This window comes from Solanum lycopersicum, chromosome 11 (assembly GCF_036512215.1).
Source record: "Solanum lycopersicum chromosome 11, SLM_r2.1".
NCBI lineage: Eukaryota > Viridiplantae > Streptophyta > Magnoliopsida > Solanales > Solanaceae > Solanum > Solanum lycopersicum.
The window spans coordinates 5,195,125-5,215,183 of record NC_090810.1 but is presented as its reverse complement, the minus strand read 5'-3'; the positions used below and the strand labels follow the sequence as shown (position 1 = coordinate 5,215,183).

The 20,059-nt window shown below is 42.8% G+C and overlaps 1 protein-coding gene across 1 annotated transcript; it reads right to left on the bottom strand.

Moving 5' to 3' along the window:
- Positions 1 to 12,492: 12,492 nt before the first annotated feature.
- Positions 12,493 to 16,573, bottom strand: LOC138339666 (uncharacterized). The gene is made up of 3 exons (XM_069291536.1): positions 13,044 to 16,573; positions 12,552 to 12,798; positions 12,493 to 12,519 (listed from the first exon to the last, which is right to left on the bottom strand). Exons 1-3 carry the CDS (start codon positions 16,571 to 16,573, stop codon positions 12,493 to 12,495), a joined length of 3,804 nt encoding a protein of 1,267 aa, XP_069147637.1.
- Positions 16,574 to 20,059: the final 3,486 nt, after the last annotated feature.

Sequence of the window (20,059 nt, the reverse complement as noted above, 5' to 3'; positions counted from 1 at the left end):
TACCAGTACCGGTCCGGTTCGATTACACGATGGAATGGGACACCGTAAATTGGTACACCGAATAGAACGGAATCACAATTTGATACTAGTGTATGGGTACCGGTTTATCCCGATTTATCGCGATTTCGGTCTGGCGAATTTCGATTAATTATTATTTATTAATTAATTTATATTATATATTTATAAATTATAATTTTTATTTTTATTTAATTTTTTAAAGTTACATATTCAAGTTAATTAGTTACAAGTTATAAATATAAAATTATAAATTATAACATATTAATAAGTAATAACTTATAAACTTTAAAAGATTTCAGTCTTGAAAACTTAATTAGACTTAACCTGCAAAATTAATAAGTAAACTTTTTTTATAAGCTATCTATAAAATAAACATAACTAAAAAGTTACATTATAAATTTAACAACTATCAATTAGAACTTTTAAAAAACAAAAAAATATATTTATTTTTTCGTAACTCAAAAAAACTTTTTTTGAAATAACTAGATGTGTCGTCCAGTTTATCACATCCGTTCCGTTCCATTCCGTTTTGGTTCCATCCCGGTATATAGTGGGATAGGACGAAATCGAGTATCCGTCCCGATAATTCCGATCCGATTCATCCTGTACTGGTCAACGAATCGGTCAACTCGTTCTGTTCCAGTCCAATACCGATTTGTGCCGGTTCGGTGATTCCATTCCAGTTTGTTCTAGTCTTAATTAAAATACGAGTGTCGGGTTGAAGTCATGGATATCTGTATTTTAAAAGGTAGGGGCATGAGGCGATTCATTTTATATGGTACGGTATGGGGCGAGGCGTAAGCTTTGAGACATAGGGCATAAGTCTCATGAATCTACGGGCCGTAATCTCGTAATCTCATGTATATTCAATTTTATAATCTTATTACCAATAAAATAATCAAAATTAAATTATTCAATAATTTTATAAATAATTTTTTATGAATAACCTATAATATATCAAAATTACATTATGATTTTTATTTGAAATAAGTATTATAATTAATAACGAAGAAAAAAAATAGTATAATTACTATTTGAGAATATCATTACACCAATAATAAAAAATATGATTTAAAGCAAAAAAATTCAAAAGAATAAATTTAAAAATCCCGGACCAACGTTTTTACACTGAAGACTTGTGTTTTTATGTTTGAGACTTACGCCTCAATTTCAAACTTATGTCTTATGATTCTACGTTTTTAATTTAAGTCCCAAAATATTTTTGGTACGTCTCGCTCTGAGACTCGCTCCAAAAATATTTTTAAAAACACTGATTGATACAATAACGGTGAAAGAATAAGGCAGAACGAAAAAAAATATATTTTAATTTAGCCTTCTCAAATAGTGTGTGAGGTGAATAGAGATTAAAAGAAAAATGAAATAGGGGGGGGGGGGGGAGTAGAAGTAATGTAGGGGCATATTTGGATCTATTTAATTGTTTTTGAAGGGTATATTTGTACTTTCAGATAAAAAACGTAACCAAAATTATTTTGATATCTTATTTTTCTATTTGAATTATTATTAATTGTTTATCAAAACGCACTTCAATTTCATTATTTTCTTTTCCTACTAGAAAAGTTCACATAAGAGGCAACTATATTCGATTTTGTATTGACAAATTTCACATTTCAAAGTGAAATGTTTACTAGAGATAACACTTCACATCTAAATATGGTGTGGAGAATCATAGCTAACAACTGGTACTCAATCATTGTCAATGGTAAGTGACATGGTTTTTTTCACTCCACTAGAGGCCTCAAACAAGGTGATCCCCTTTCTCCAATCCTATTTATTTTAGGTGCGGAGGTGTTATCAAGATCTCTTAACAGGCTCCATAATCATCCGGACTACCATGGCTTTATCATGGAAAGGAGGGGGCCACGGGTGAACCATTTGAGCTTTGCTGATGATATCATTTTGTTCACTTCGGGGAGATGCAGAACCTTGAAGATTCTTATGAATATCTTAAAGGAGTATGAGAATACTTCTGGACAGCTCATCAATGGTGATAAGAGTCACTTTATGCTACACTCTAATGCTTTCACTAGCACTAGAGATAGAATAAAGAGACTTACAGGTTTTAAACAAAAAACAGGGTCCAATTACCTACCTAGGCTGCCCTTTATTTGTCGGTAGGCCTAGGAACATTTATTTTTCTGACCTTGTTAATAAAGTTGTTGGCAGGATCTCAGGGTGGCAAACCAAACAACTGAGTTATGGGGGCAAGGCAATTCTTACAAAGCATGTGCTACAAGCTCTCCCTATCCATCTACTTTCTGCAATAACTCCCCCAAAGACTATTCTTAAGCAAATTCAAATGCTTATGGCTGATTTTTTCTGGGAGTGAAATAGTGACAGGAAGAAATATCATTGGGCTTCTTGGAGGAACCTAAGCTTCCCTTATGATGAGGGAGGAATAGGTAGGAGGAACTGTTTTATCGAAAAAGGATATTTTCGAAAAAAGTTTATTTTCGACTTTTGGGAGTCGCCACTTAATTTTGAGAAAATTAAGAAAACTTGATTTCAAATAATTAAACAGAAAATTGTTTGAAAACTTTTAAGGGTTCGGGATTCCTATTAATGTCTTAGGAAGGTGTTAGGCACCTAAGACACTCCGCTAACTTACGGTTATCCGGCGATTAACTTATTTGACTATTATTTATTTTAACTTTGCAATTTTGAAATCATTAAACTTATGAGAAATTTACTTAGGCGAATTTTCAGATTTTAAAGCTCTTTAAATTCAAACTAACTTAGAATTTGAATTTTGAACATGTTAGAGTTTTAAACAACTTACGAGTTGAAATATTTATCGTTTTGAGATTCCATTTTAGTTTTGAGATTTGATAAAATAGAAGGCGCTTCGAAGGGGGTTTGGAGTTTTCTAATCTTAAGCTAACGACATTCAAAATAAAACGTAAACAAGTAGCAAAGAGAGATATAGAGAGAGAGGGAGAGAGAGATTTTTGGGTCCAAATTCGGATTCTGTTCGCCTTGGCCGAATTTTGGACCCACCTGCTTTTGGGTTTTAACCCGTTTCAACCTGTCCTAATCTAAACATATAAAATAAATACGAGAAAAGAAAGCAACAAGGGCTTATGCCCATTACAAAATAAATACGAAAGGTATAAAATAAAGAGGCTTTCTAATCCAAAGCCTTTGACTATCTTCGATCTTCATGGAATCTCGAACGTCTTCCTGCCATGCCGTGGATTGACTTGATGATAGGGAAGATGTGAGTCTTTACGACTCTCTCGATATGCAAAGAAGGAGAGTTCATGGCGAACCCGAACAGATTTACATGCCACAAAGTAAACGGAAGGAATTAATATACGATTCAACGGACACATATGCAAGAAAACAAACTAAACTTAATAACAATACATATTTTATCCAATAAGATAAAGAATAACAAACAACCCTATATGATAAAAAAATGATATTGCAAATCACACTTATACATAAAAGAAAGGTATGACATATAAGTGACCACCCGGTGGTTTAACACAAGTAAAATGCCATATTTAATGAATTATGTCACCATTTCAATACCAAAAAAAAACTATTATGCCAAACTAAATCTAATACAAAGAAACAATCGAGAAGATTAACAATTTCTAAGGTTTTTTTTTTAAAAAAACAACTTCAAGATATACATATTTTAACGTATTAAGTCATGCTTGACAGAAATGGACGACTAAAGGAAAGTTTACGGCTTCTCATGCTTTCGAATATTCGAGATTTGTTTGAAAGTGGAGGAAGACAGAACGGAGCGAAGAAATGGCCCCAAATTAAACCAATACGATGCTTGATAGTAAACCACATACTTGAGAAAATACGACATGACATCCAAGATTGTTTCCAAACAGTAACAACCAAATTCATAACTAAGGAAGAGAAGAATTCTCTTACAGCATGGTAGTCTAACTAACTAGAATGCAATAAGCAAAAGAACAAATCTCTCGGCTACAGCATATTCAAGCTAACATGCAGGATGAAGCAAGCAGCTTACAATGGCTAAGACGACAGCCTATACCACAACATAACCAATACAAAAATCGAAATCTTTAGACACGTGAAAGAGACAGACGAGACAAACTCTAACTAGGCTCATGTCGAGATTGAAGAACAAATCTCGATCAAACCAAACCCAGCACATATAGCGTCCTATATTCACAGCAAACAGGCCATGTATTCAATCATTCAAATGTTTCACCATGCTTGACATAAACAAAAAAACGAAACAGCGGACCAGCATACTAAATGAGCAGCATCAACCAACAGTAGACACACGCGAAAAGACATTCCAACACTCCCTCCGCCACACTGAAATCGAGAAGAGAAGAAGTTACATAACGTAAGTATTTTACCTGTTGAGGAGCAGCAGAACTGGGGGCTACGAGCAAGGGAGAAGCACCACTATCGCGACCTCAAACCAACCTCTGTCTCGAATACCTGAGCTGGAACGACACACCTACGCTCGACGAAACAGACACACCGAGGTTGCTACGACGTTTCGACGGAACACCACTGTCGAACACTCGTTAACGAAACAGAGTGTTTCTCTCTAAAACTAATCCGACTTCCTTAGTTCTTCTGAAACCAACAGTAGAGAAACCAAAATGTTTCCAAAGCTCACAATAACAGAATAGCTCGATTTTCTTTTTTCAGAATTTCCCAATTTTCAACCCAAGAAATTTCAAAAAAAAAATCCAACCCCCAAACTGACGAGAATGGGGGTTTATATAGAAAAATCCCTATGGTTTTTGAAATTGGGATGGGTTTCACGAGTTTCCGCCCATTTCAATTCAAAATCTCAAAATCTTATCCGAAATTTCGAGCGGGAAGGGAGTTTGAGGCGAGGTGGAGGGTTGAGATGAAATCGTGGTACTAGCGAGCTACGTGGAGTCATCTCGGCGATGCAAGGACGAGAGAGTAGGTCTGCCACAGCCGAAAGCACTGCACCGCTGCCTTTTTTGGTGTCTGTCGTTGCTGCGTTTTCGGCGCAGCTCTGTTCTTTTCTTTGCAGGTCGCGATGGGAGGGGGGAGAGAAAGAGTGTGTTGGGAGAGGGGGAAGATTTTTCCGTTTCTGGGTCTGTTTTTCTGCGTTCTTCTGGGTTCTGGGAATTGTTCTTGTTTTGGGACATGGCGTGGGTGAGGATGGGGAAGAAGAGAGGGACGGGGCCGGGTTTTTGGGCCGGGTAGAGGGAAGAAACGGGTATTTAAGGGTATTGGGCCGGGTAGGAGTGTTGGATGTTGAGTTAATATGGTGTGGGTTGATGGAAGAAATATTTAAAATGGGCCTGGGGGATAAATTACACAATGGGGAGGGAATTGGGTTAGTTTTAAGAGCAGGCCCATTTTAGCTAACGAAAGGCTACACCTTAAAGGTGAATTCGTATTGATTAATTAACGAGCTTCCTTAAAGTGACTAGTTTGATAGAATACTTTTTAAACTTAAGATATACATACATATACATATACATATACATATACATATACATATATATATATATATATATATATATTTTATTCATAAAATATACAAACTATATATACGATTACGTAATATATATATATATTTATCTAACGTTATGATAAGTAGCATAAGATCCGTATATTATATACATTTTTTACTTATATATATATATATGCATATGTATACATATATGTATACATATATATACATATATATATACCCCTTTTTTTATTTTATTTTATTTTTTTAAAAAAAAAATTCACAAGATTTATAAAACTAATTAACTTAAATAATTTGAAAAACTCACGAAGCTCGATAATTAATTTATACCGACGTGGGTCAAAATTGGGTGTCAACAACTGTCCCTCATTTTACTTGGGTTGATGCAAGCAACTCGAGAAAAATGAAGTTGACCGAACCAGTTTTGACCAACTCCATTCGCTTTTAAGAAGAAAGATTTGACAAAGAGTTTAGGAATTAGGGCCGAACCTTTGAAAACGGGTCTCCTACATATCTCAGGCTATATGAGAATTCAGACCACTTGCAGCTCGATAAGCTTGATTTACCGCACGATTTCAAAGAATCAAAAGCCACCTTGACACCGAATTATGAAGGTATCGAAATGCTCGAGAATAGAATTCGAGAGCGAAATGTTGGAATACAGCCGAGTTTTCAACATTGAATCCGCCTACATACCCTTAAACCTTCGGAATCAGGCTGTGCGTAGTTCGACTCGATCGTTGGAAAAGGAAAACTATTATGCTAGCTAACCTTCGGTTTTGGACGAGTGACACATTAAACGAGTATGAAAAAGAGGCTTGCGACCTCTTAGCCATGAATGTGGAGCTCTTCACATCCATAGGTAAGAACTTACACGGACATAATTTCCAAAGCTCTTGGCGCATTGTCACTCAGATTGGAAACTCGCCCCCGATAAAACAAAACTTCCGGACGCAAGACGGAAACTGACAGAAACTAAAGAAAAACCCGCATGTTTTGAGAGGGTGGTTCGATTGTGGTGGAAGTCGCTCCTCTGCTCGCGTCCTAAGAGTTTGACATTCCTCTTTAGACTATGTCCCAGTTCGCTGCTAAGAAAAAGTTCCACGTTGTGCTGCATCCTTTTTGATGTCGTCCGTATCTGTGGTTTTTGGAGAATTCATCCTTTCGGATGCTCTCGACAAAACTAAGATAAAACTCATTAGCTTAAAAATGCAATTAGGATGGGAGACAGTGTCTTTTTACCATGTCGACACTTCCTTGTTCTCCTCAATATTCGACGTCGACTCGATCGGTCTGACCTCTAGCAAATAAAGCTTATGCTTTGTGCTTTGTAAATAAAATCTTCATGGTATTCTTCATTTGATGCTAAAATAAACAAATAAATGTTGATGCGATATTGATGTCTCTTTTGTTGCTATCTTCGATGCTCTTCTTGATGTTTTCTTTTATAAAAATAAGGAATGTGGTTGAGGCCGATGGATAAATATTGCTCTTTCTTTATCCATGTATGTCCTCTTGCGGGGCCTAAACATCATCCCGCAATACGTAAATTCCCGCGAGATATGAATCTTCTCACGATGCATAACTTTCAGCGAGGAATAAAATCTTCTCGCGATGTGCAAATTTAATGACTCGCGATGCATAAATTTTGACGAGGCATGAAATCTTCTCGTCGTACATAATTGTCAGCGAGGCATAAAGTCTTCTCGCGATGCATAAATTTTGACGAGGCATAAAATCTTCTCGTCGTGCACAATTAATGATTCGCGATGCATGATTTTTGCTATGCATGATTTTCAGAGAGGCATAAATTCTTCTCGCGATGTATAAATTTTGACGAGGCATGAAATCTTCTCGTCATGTATAATTATTGGCTCGCGATGCATGATTTCCGCGATGCATGATTCCGCGATGCATGAATTCCAGCGAGGCATAAATTCTTCTCGCGATGTATAAATTCCAGCGAGGTATGAAGTCTTCTCGCGATGCATAAATTTCGACGAGGCATGAAATCTTCTCATCGTGCATAATTAATGACTCGCGATGCATGATTTCCGCGATGCATGATTTTCGCTATGCATGAATTCCAGCGAGGCATAAATCCTTCTCGCGATGTATAAATTCCAGCGAGGTATGAAGTCTTCTCGCGATGCATAACTTTTGACGAGGCATGAAATCTTCTCGTCATGCATAATTAATGACTCGCGATGCATGATTTCCGCGATGCATGATTCCGCGATGCATGAATTCCAGCGAGGCATAAATTCTTCTCGCGATGTATAAATTTCGACGAGGCATGAAATCTTCTCGTCATGCATGATTATTGACTCGCGATGCATGATTTCCGCGATGCATGATTCCGCGATGCATGAATTCCAGCGAGGCATAAATTCTTCTCGCGATGTATAAATTTTGACGAGGCATGAAATCTTCTCGTCATGCATGATTATTAACTCGCGATGCATGATTTCCGCGATGCATGATTCCGCGATGCATGATTCTTCAGTGTATAAATTTCGTGATGCATGAATATTTATATCACCCCCGTGAATAGTAACGGTAAGACGATCTCCAAATAATATATCGACTTGATCGATAATGATAAAATAATAATTGCATAACTGTCTCTTCTGAGGTAGTGCATGGTCTTGATCGACAATAATCATCTTGCTTTGATAACGCAATGCAAATAGCGCCTTCTATAGAAATCGTGAAATCTTCGCTGAGATTCCTGTTTGATTCACCTTTGAATCTGGCTGGATACTTTGTAAATTTCCCATTGTTGAGAATGGTTTGAAATAAACAAACACATTCATAAGCATCCTGACACAAACGATATTCCTGCTTTCAATAAAATCACTGGTTTTGGAGATGGTTTTCTCCTTCTCCATATTCATCAGTTGGAAGAATTCGGCCGATTTCGAAGCGAAGCTATAAACCTGCATCCACAGAAAAATTGTCAGTTTTAAACATACTGATCTGTGTCGATCCCTTCGGTTGTTTGCTCCTTGTCTTGATGTCTCCGGTTGATTTCCCGATTTCCCGACTCTTGATAGATAAGAAAATATCTTATGCCAAAACAGATGAAATATAAAAGGGAAATTTTTAAGAGAAGCAAGAAATTTTTTAAGAAATAGTATCTCGAAAAGTCAATGCCAAGTCATGTCATGTCAGGCTTAACGAGCTTCTTTGAGTCCGACGCTTGTCGAATGAATTTCAGAGGCATTCCGGACTTGTAGGGAAGTCCCATGACAAAATTTTGAGGCTATCCTCAAAATTTCTGTCCCAGTTTAGTATCTTGCTCCTCTTTCCATTGTAATCGCACAGATCTCGGAATTTTTGAGATCTTCTCAAAAATTCTGTCCCAGTCGCAAATTCGAAAGGTCTTTAGTTTGATCCGCTAAAGAGAAGGTTCCTTCTGGAGAATTATTGAGTCCCTCAAAAAAAATTCTGTCCCAGTTTCTATTGTAGAAGGGGGGAATAAAATTTATGAGATATATGACCGAGCCCTTGTGGCGCCTACGTATCCCGTTGCGGCAGGAATCAGGTCAAGCGTAGTTCCCCTCTCAACGGTTAACCAAAATAGGAAGTTTTGATAATGAAACGACCGAGGCCGACATAGGCCGCCTACGTATCTCATTCTTGAGAATTCAGGTCGAACGTAGTTCCAATGCAAAGAAATGATTAAAGGGGATAAATGGGGTGACCGAAGCCGACATGGGCCGCCTACGTATCTCGTTCTCGAGAATTCAGGTCAGACGTAGTTCGTTACAAGAGGGATAAGAATTCAAATTCGAACAAATACAGGCAAACAGAAGATTACAAGTAAATGATGGAAAATGCAAAACGAACTTCACGCGTAATATCTCTTGACAGCATCTGAGTTGATAGGCTTGGGCCATACAGCGCCATCCATCTCTGACAAGACTAAAGCACCTCCAGATAGTACTTTGCGAACCATGTAAGGACCTTGCCAGTTAGGTGCGAACTTTCCTTTGTGCTCGTCTTGATGAGGAAAAATACGCTTAAGAACCAACTGACCAACTTCAAAATTTCTGGCTCTTACTCTTTTGTGAAAAGCGCGAGTCATTCTTTGTCTATACAACTGGCCATGGCAAACAGCAACCATCCTCTTCTCATCAATCAAAGCTAGTTGATCAATCCGTTTGCTAACCCACTCAGCATTACTTAGCTCAGCTTCTTGGATGATCCTCAGTGACGGTATCTCGACTTCAACAGGTACGACTGCTTCTGTTCCGTATACTAGCAAGTATGGAGTAGCCCCAGTTGATGTTCTGACCGTCGTTCGATAACCCAGTAGAGCATATGGCAACATTTCATGCCAACCCCGCTGCTTGTCAATCATTTTCCTCAGAATCTTCTTGATGTTCTTGTTGGCGGCCTCTACAGCTCCGTTCATTTGAGGGCGATAAGCAGTGGACCTTCGGTGAACAATCTTAAATTGTTCACATATCTCTTTCATCAGATGACTGTTGAGATTTGCACCGTTATCCGTGATGATGGATTCTGGAACTCCAAATCGGCATATCAGATTGTTGCGGACAAAGTCGGCCACCACTTTCTTAGTTACCGATTTGTAAGAGGCTGCTTCCACCCACTTGGTGAAATAATCGATGGCAACCAAAATGAATCTGTGTCCATTAGAAGCGGCTGGCTCTATAGGACCGATGACATCCATTCCCCAAGCTACAAATGGCCAAGGCGAACTCATAGCATTAAGTTCGTGAGGTGGCACCCGTATCAGATCGCCGTGCACTTGACATTTGTGGCATTTTTGCACGAATTTACAGCAGTCATGCTCCATAGTCATCCAGAAATAACCGGCTCGAAGGACTTTTCTTGCCAAGGTAAGCCCGTTCATATGTGTGCCACAGACTCCAGCATGTATCTGTTCAATAAGCCTTACGGCTTCAGTAGCATCCACGCATCTCAAAAGGCCCAAATCTGGAGTCCTCCTGTAAAGGACTTCTCCATTCAAAAAGAAATTGAGAGCCATACGTCGTATCGACTTCTTTTGATTAGATGCGGCGTCTTCCGGATATGTCCCAGACTCCAAGTACCTCTTTATGTCGAAATACCAGGGCAAACCATCTGGTTCTGATTCAACATGTGAACAATGGACTGGATGTTCCTGCAAGTCTATATCCAACGGGTCGATGTAATCAGTATCCGGATGTTTGATCATTGACGCGATGGTGGCAAGAGCATCAGCTAATTCATTCTGTATTCTGGGAGTATGTCTGAACTCGATCTGGCGAAACCTTTTACACAGATTTTGCACATATCGTACGTAAGGTACAATCTTCGGGTTCTTCACAGCCCATTCTCCCTGAACCTGATGAATCAAGAGGTCTGAATCTCCAATAACCAGTAACTCGTAGACATTCATGTCAACGGCCATTTTCAAACCGAGAATGCAAGCTTCATACTCAGCCATGTTGTTTGTGCAGTTGAATCGTAGTTTAGCCGCTATAGGATAGTGCTGACCAGATTCTGATACCAAGACTGCTCCAACACCTTTACCCTGGTGGTTCACCGCTCCATCGAAGAATAATCTCCAACCTGGATAAGCTTCAGAGATATCTTCACCCACAAATGACACTTCTTCATCGTGAAAATATGTCTTGAGAGGTTCATACTCTTCATCAACGGGATTTTCCGCAAGATGATCAGCCAAAGCTTGTGCTTTTATTGCCTTCTGAGTCACGTACACGATGTCAAACTCACTCAACAGCATTTGCCATTTAGCTAACTTCCCGGTCGGCATCGCTTTCTGGAAAATATACTTCAATGGATCCATTCTGGAGATAAGATATGTAGTATACGACGACAAATAGTGCCTCAGCTTCTGGGCAAGCCACGTCAGAGCACAACATGTTCTTTCCAGCAGAGTGTAACGAGACTCGTACGGAGTAAATTTCTTGCTGATGTAGTAGATTGCCCTTTCCTTCTTCCCTGTCTCGTCGTGTTGACCCAGTACACATCCAAAGGCGTTATCTGAAACAGACAAATACAGCAACAAAGGACTCCCTTCTCGCGGAGGAACCAATACTGGTGGATTAGACAAGTAGCTCTTGATAGCGTCGAAAGCGGTCTGGCACTCCTCAGTCCACTTAGTTGGGGCATCTTTCTTCAGCAACCTGAAGATAGGCTCACATACCACCGTCGATTGTGCTATAAACCGGCTGATATAGTTCAACCTCCCTAAGAAACTCATCACCTCTCTTCTCGTTTTCGGCGGAGGTAACTCTTGAATCGCTTTGATCTTGGAAGGGTCGAGCTCAATACCTCTTCTGCTGACTATAAATCCCAACAACTTCCCAGCTGGGACTCCAAAAGCACACTTGGCGGGATTGAGCTTCAAGTTGTACCTACGTAAACGTTCAAAGAATTTTCGCAGGTGTGTCAAATGATCCGAACTCTCGCGGGATTTAATTATGACGTCGTCCACGTACACTTTAATTTCCTTGTGAATCATGTCGTGGAAGATAGTCGTCATGGCTCTCATGTAAGTGGCACCGGCGTTTTTGAGCCCAAACGGCATCACCCTGTAGTGATATACCCCCCAAGGCGTGATGAAGGCCGTTTTCTCCGCGTCTTCTTCATCCATCAGAATCTGGTGATAACCCGCGTAGCAGTCCACAAATGACTGCATCTCATGTTTGGCACAGTTGTCAATCAGAATATGGATATTTGGCAACGGGAAATTATCCTTTGGACTAGCCTTGTTGAGATCTCTGTAATCAACACAAATCCTGATTTTTCCATCTTTCTTGGCGACCGGAACGACATTCGCCAACCAGGTGGGATATTGCGTTACTTCTACCAACCGAGACTCTATCTGCTTGGTGATTTCCTCCTTAATCTTCAGACTCAATTCAGGCTTGAATTTCCGAGTCTTTTGCTTCACCGGCTCGAACCCTGGGTTGATAGGCAGCTTATGAGATACGACATCGGTACTCAGCCCCTGCATGTCACTGACCTCCCAAACAAACACATCGCTGTATTCGGCAAGCAAATGCACCAGGCTCACCTTCTGAGTTTCATTCAGGTGAGTGCTGATCTTAACCTCTTTGACACATTCTGAATCTCCCAAATTCACCGTCTCTGTTTCCTCCAGATTCGGCTTATGTTGATTCTCGAACTGCCGAAATTCTTCTACCACATAGTCTGGTTCCCCACTTTCGTCGTCGTAGTCGTCAGCCTCGTCGTCATTTGCCTCATTTTGCTCGTTTAGCTCGTGACATGACATGACATTGGCAGGTTTGTAACTTACGTTACTGAAATCACAAACAGACAAAATTAGAAAAGTAAAATATAACAAGCAATCGAATAAACAAAGTCAAAATAAGGAGGCTTTCATTTAAATTGAATCAAAAATGCAAATTTGGGTCATGGCACAAGGCCGTGTCGCCCTTTAAACAATCATAACAAAATTCAAAATCAAGAAATGCAGAAATGGTGGGTCTCGGGCCTCTTCCGAACGACCACCGATTTTGGCATGCACAAAATAACTCCATTCTACCACAGAGTTCGGGGCATCAGGATCGGCGTGGACGTCCAATTTTGCAGCATCTCCCCTGGTTCAGCATCACGAATGCCTGCTGGCTCAGCCTCCTCCTCGATGACGGCGTTGATCTCCTTGAACAGGTCACAGATTCCTTCCCCATCGTCTGCAGACTCGGCATGCTCCCGGACTGGAAAGGAGTGATAGAGATGTGGGATCGGCTTAGTCAACCCTTGATCCTTTCTCCTCTTCATCTTCAAATCATCATTTGTGGGGATGTACCCCAAACCATACTTTGATCCTATAGCAAGGACCGGAATTGGCTCGATGATCCCTTGTGCATTCCTTCCTAATCCGAAACCTGGTTCGAATCCGCTCTGCAGCATTACCGTGGCAATCATTTTGTACACGGCCGGCATGGGAGTCTGTGGTGCCAGGCCCTCATCGGTGGCATTTACCAACTCCACTGTGTAGAAGTCCGAAGTTTGCGGCGTCTCGTCCAAGATCGGCACCTGCTTACCTGAATGGCTCCTTTCCCCGTGAATAACTAGTTCTTCATTTCTCCATACTAGTTTCATCACTTGGTGAAGAGTGGAAGGGATGGCTCCAGCCATATGAATAAATGGCCTTCCCAAAAGGAGGTTATAGCTGGTGTCGATATCCAACACCTGGAATTTTGCCTCGAACTCCGTGGGGCCCATTTGGATGATCAAGTTCACCGCTCCTAACGTCTCTCTCTGCACACCATCAAAAGCTCTCACATTGACCTGGTTTTTCTCCAACTTTCCGAGGTCAAACCTCAGCTGCTTCAGCGTGGACAAGGGGCATATGTTTAGGCCAGATCCGTCGTCTACCAAAACACGGTTGACGATCTTTCCGCGGCATACCACGGTGATGTGTAGAGCTTTGTTGTGGGCTCTCCCTTCGGATGGCAACTCATCATCGCAGAAGCTGATACGGTGTCCCTGAATGACTCGGTGAATCATAGCAGCTACATTGTCGCTGCTTGTGCCTGAGGGCACGTATGTATCATCAAGAGCTTTCATTAAGGCCTGCCTGTGGGACTGAGAGCTCATCAGCAGGGCCCACACAGATATCTGAGCTGGAGTCTTCTCTAAATGTTTGACGATGGAATAGTCCTTCGGCTGCATCCTTCTCCAGAACTCTTCTGCTTCCCCCTCGCTTATCGGCCTCTTAGCATGGTCCTTCTTCTGTCCTCCGAGAGCAAGCTCATCAGGAGTGTAGCACCTTCCGGACCTAGTCATGCCTTGAGCCACGGCCGTTTCTATCACAAACTTGGGTTTGGGGAGAGTCCTTGAGGGCACCAAGGCAACAGCCTTTGCAGGTGTCAGAATGACAAACTCTCCTTTCTCCCTGACGCTCAAAGAAGCGACAGCCCTCTCCAAGTCTTCCTGAACAATAGGAGTAATTCTCTTGGCTTCACGCTCATCATCGTCAATTTCTATCATGTTGATGTTTCCACCCCCATGATTTGGCAACGGATTCGTGTTGACGTTTGGCGCCGCGGGCTGAAGAGAGACCACTTCCTGGTCAATCAAGTCCTGGATCTTGTGCTTGAGATTGATACAATCTTCTGTATCATGTCCAACACTGTTGGAATGGTAAGCACATCTCTGCTCCGGTCTGTAGAATCTGGAATGGACATCCACGGGCTTGGGGCCCACAGGGTGGATGTATCCGGCCGCGGATAACCTTTCGAACAATTTAGTTCTACTTTCAGCCAACACAGTGAAGCTTCTGGAGGGCTTCTTCTCAGACCTGGGGCGAGGGGGATCATACCCGCCCTGCTGTGGGGGAGGGACTTGTTGGTAATTGCGGGCGTTTGGTCGTGGAGCTTGGGTTCTGGGGTAGGGATTTGTTTGGTGGTTTGGCCTTGGGGCTTGGTAATTTGGATGGGGGCTTTGATATGCTGGGGTTTGTATTTGATATGCAGGGAATGACGCTTGATAGCTTGGCTGTACATTAGCGCAGCTGGGAGCGACATTCTGGTAGTGGGGAGGGACTTGATAGGCTTGGGGGTAGTTTGGAAAATTTTGGGGAATCGGGGGTGGATTCTGATATGACGCAATATGGGCTTCTGGATAAGTGGGGCCGGCATTGTAGTGGCTGGAATGATTTGAGTTTGGACGGTAGGCTTGATGAGGCTGTGATGGAGGGTAAGGGCGGCCTTGGGGACGTGGTAAGTTTCTGGGGGCCTTTCTTCCCCCGTGTGAGATAGCGTTAACCTCTTCTCTTTTCTTCCTTACCAGTCCGGAAGACCCAGGTGATGCAGACACTCGGGCTATCTTCCCCGACTTCAGGCCATCTTCAATAGTCTCACCCACCTTGACTATCTCGGCGAACTTGGCGCCGATTAATAAGATGACTCTGTCATAATACTCGGGCTCCTGCACCCGCACGAACACCTCCACAATCTCCTTCTCTGTCATTGGAGGCCTCACCCTCGCTGCCTCCTTCCTCCATCTGTACGCGAACTCGCGATAGCTTTCTGTGGGCTTCTGCTTCATCTTCTCCAAGGAGTACCGATCAGGGACTATTTCGACGTTGTACGCGAATCTGTCGATGAACTCCTTAGCCAGTGCACTCCAACTGGGCCATTGTCGAGTCTCGTGGGATGTGAACCACTCCAAAGCTTCCCCGCACAGGCTCCGGCTGAATAACCTCATTAGCAGGGCTTCATCTTTGCCAACTCCCACGAGTTGGTCACAGTACGCTCTGAGGTGTGCCATGGGGTTGCCCGCCCCATCGAAGGTATCAAACTTCGGGATCTTGAACCCTTCAGGCAGGTTCAAGTCTGGGTGGATGCATAGCTCTGCGTAGCTTAACCCAGCGACGTCTGGAGTACATTGCAATTCCCTCATTGCCTTCCGGATCTCCTCCTTTATGTCTACCTTTGCTTCTTCCCTCGACCTCCACTCTCTCTCTTGCTCCTCATAGTGGTCCAACTCGGAGCCGTGCACCTCATGCTCGACTGGGATTGGGACTTGAAAAGTGGTTCTTTTGGGGAGGGGTGGAGCTATGGAAGGGCTTGGAACGTTCTGTGCGGTTTGATAATTTTGCGGAAAATTTTGTGGATTGGTATTTTGGTTAAAGTGGGGATGCGGTGTTTGGGAATTGAAGGCGGCGGGATTTTGGGTTTGATTTTGGGGTACTGGGGCTATTGGAATGCTTTGGGGGTGTGGTGGTATTTGTGGAGGATTGTCTGGGAGTGGTGAGGGAGTCTGATAGGAGACTGCTGCGTATTGGGGGTTTTGGGTAGTCATATCTATTCTGGAGGGGTTATGCACGGGTGTCGATGGACGTTGCTGAGTAGGATCCGAGCTGGACGAGGGGAAGTATGTAGGGGGTCTTGTGTCGAGAAAGTTGGGGCCGAATCCGGGCGGAGGGGTGTCTTGCCTCCGTTGCATCTCTACCCTCATGTCAGCTATTTGCTGCATCAACTGCGCAATAAGCTCATTCTGCTCTGCCACAGTTGGCTGAGCCACCACGACATCTGTGAGGCTGATTTGTTCATTGTTGTCGCCCATGTCTGTATTTGCGTTTGATCTGGGGAAGGAATCTGCGCGACCTTTTGATCTGGTGAAGTAGTGGTGATCTGCCAGCTTTATCGACACAGATCAGTAAGAGGTACCTGTGATGTAAAAACAACTCAAAGGCAAATTTGTTAGTGCATATCCGGAGTACAAAATGCATAATATCGCACATAAAACAGATAAACACACAAGTCGCTTTGTTTGAGGACATCTTAACCCGCGAATGAGGACGGAAATATATTTTGAACAAACAGGAATTTGTTTGTTTTGACGTCATCTCGGGAAAGCTGAATCACGTTGAGCTATGGTTTTCTTGCAGCTGCTTTTCGTCGTCCGTTGATCTTATCTTCGTATCTCCGAAACACGGAGGAGAATGAAAATTTTTGGTGATAGGGGCCGGGCCGGGAAAGGCTGCCTACGTATCTCACGAGGAGAATTCAGGCCCAACGTAGTTCGAATACAAGGATGAAAATTTTCATTCATTCTTTCATTGTGATTACAAGGGAATTGGAAAACAACATTGAAATTTCTGGAAAACAACATTTGGCGATTTCTTGTCTTGTGGCTGCGTCATTCCTTTCCTTTCAGACAGTCGGAAACGGAGGCTTGTAGACGATTTCTTCTTCATCGTCCTCCTCAATTACTTCATAGCCAGGGCTACTGTTATCTGTTCCCTGTTCACGGGCGGGATGTTTTCCGCCTTTTAAGTTGCTATGGGTTGCCAATTCTTCGTCGAGTGCCGCACTTCTGGCCAACGACACGGCAGTCTCGATATCTATTTTCGCTTCTCTCGCCTTTCCTTCGTGTATCTCCAAACGAAGCAGGTTCAACCTTTTCCTTAGGCTTTCGGTTTCCATCTCAACCTCCTTCTTTCTCTTTATCTGTGACGCCAGATCTTCATCCAAGGTTGTGACCGCAGCTTTGTAGATCGCCGTGGTCACGTCTACTTTGAGTCCTTCTTCTTTAATTCTCTGAATCTCTCGAGTGATTCGTTCGATCTTTCTTCGTAGTTCCTCCTCAGTGAGCTCCGTCTGGACGTTCTTGCCTTTGTCCATAGCGGTGTTTCAACTTCCCTGGGATGATAGAGCGGTATTTAGGATTTGTGGGGGGAGATGGATTTTGCGTGAGAAACTAGAGACTCGGAAATTTTGGTCGGACATTTTAATAGTGGCTTCTGTATACTCTTTAGAGTTTTGGGCTTGGAGTGGGTTTACAATATCTTCATTCAAAGCAACGTAACACATAAGCATTTAAGTGCACATAGGTAACGCGTCCTAATCATGCATGGGGACCCTTTGTGCCAAGGGTAGGCCTAACGCATTCGAATGATGTACGTGTGAATTTAAACCAGTCAAGTGATTCCCCCCAAAATAATACTTAACAATGAGCGAAATGTTTTAAAAGGGAAAAACAAACCCACGCAGGGGCTATTTAGAAAGTGCGATAACATTGGGCCCACGCAGGGGCTAAAGCAATGCGAATACAACAAGGAAAAACCCGCGTAGGGGCGATATCCACTATGCTGCTCCGGACGATCCCGCTCCGTCGTCGTTTTTCTGGTTTTTGTGCTGTTGGAACATGTACCTCAGCATCAACAGAAAGCCTTCGCCCAGACGCCCTTTGTCTTCTAGGCTCTCATATCGCATCCTCTCAATTTTCTGCTGGATCCAGTTGTCGAACTCTTCATACCCTTGCTTCAGTCTCTCGATCTCTCGAGTTGCCCTCTCGAGTGCGTCTTGATTCTCTACGAATTTGGCGTAGACCTCATTAGCTTCTTCCTTTAATTCTCGTAATTCGGCCTCTGCTTTGGCCTCTCTGTCTGTCACACTACGAAAGCTACGCGGAATTTGAAAGGAGATGTTTTGTATATCCCTCTTCAACCATGTTTTGTAGCCTTCGTCACATCCAGCGTTGAATCGGTCAGGGGCGATACTGTCTTTGCCCATGCGCTTGGCATTCTTCCATTCTCTGAGCATCTCTGTAGCGTCGTCCACCCTGTCGTCCCCGATGTCATATACATAAGCACCATAATACGCTTCTCTAGGCACAGTCTGCTTTCTTCCGAACTGTCGCAAGACTCGAAACGGCGCGTAAGGGCGGATCCCTCGGATACCGGGTAAAGGAAGCACGACACATCTTCGACTTTCTACGACAACTTCTTTGGATATGAAGCGGTCGAGCATCCATTGGAGGTCCTCTTCTCTCAACTCGGAGAAAATTTGGGCCCATCTCCCTCTCGTCTTCCGATTGTCCATGTTTGCCCAGAATAACAAGTCGTTCAAGTCCTTGAGGGTGTTCTTGTTGTCGAGAGTGTGCAGTTCTCGAGTTCCGGCACGCTTCGCCAAGTGGCTGAGAATCCACCATTGGAGGAGCAGATTACAACCCTGGAAGTACCGATGTCCCTCTTTGCACTTACCCAAAGCGCGATATATGTCTGACAATATGACCGGGGCTACGGAGTAGTACTTTGTCGTTCCTTGATTCTCGTACCCTTTGAATAGCGTCTGGACGAGTGTTATGACTCTGGTGTTGATACTCAGGCTCGGGCCGTGCGGGAAGACCATTGTTCCCAACAAGGCTATGGCAAACGCCAATGGGCGGAGCTCGTTCCACTCCCTGTAGGAAATTCTAAATTCCCGATTATACGCGGCATAGAAACTCGCGTGTCCAAATCTAACGTACAGATCTCTGAACATTATGTGGGAATCTTGACACCAATAAGTGAAATCTTTTCTTAGTCCTAACCAATCCGAGATGTCCTCAACGGAAGGTTTGTTGGGGATAAACACGTCCTCTTGTTTTCGGGCTCTTCTTTCTAGGCCCGTTCCCACGGTGTCTATGCAATCCCTTATCTCTTCTAATGTAGGGGTGATTTCGGCCGTTCCAAAACGGAAGACCATTCTTTGGCTGTCCCAATACCCCGTGAGTACCTCTATCAACTCTGGCCAACCATTCATGTTGATTAGCTCGGTCAAGGCCCCTACATACTTGTTGAGAGTCCGCCTATGATCTCCGTCTAAGTCGTTGTGCCACATTGTTAGTTGGGGTGGCGCTGAGATGACCATGTTGAATTTGGGGAAGCGGTCCATACCTGCAAAACAAAACCCTGTTAGACTTTCCCCTACCCCCAAGTTGGTTTTCACACATACACTTTCGAATGTCAAATAACATGATGCGTCGTGAGGTCGAAGACCTTAGACGCGATTTTGGTGGTTTTCTACTAAAATGGACTTAATACACCTTGGGTATTAAGTCATCCTAGGCTGATGCCTAATTTTGGTTTTGGTTTCGCTCTAACTTAGGCTTTTCTAGAATTGTTTTCAAATAGACGGTTACCCGAGTCGGACAAACATCGGGGTGGAGCTATCGAATAACGTCGGATGACCGCATTCCAACTATTTATTCGATACTCCCAAATGATTTCTTGAGGTATTTCTGAGAGAAGTCGCGGTAAGCCGCGTAACTTCCGTTTCCTAATGC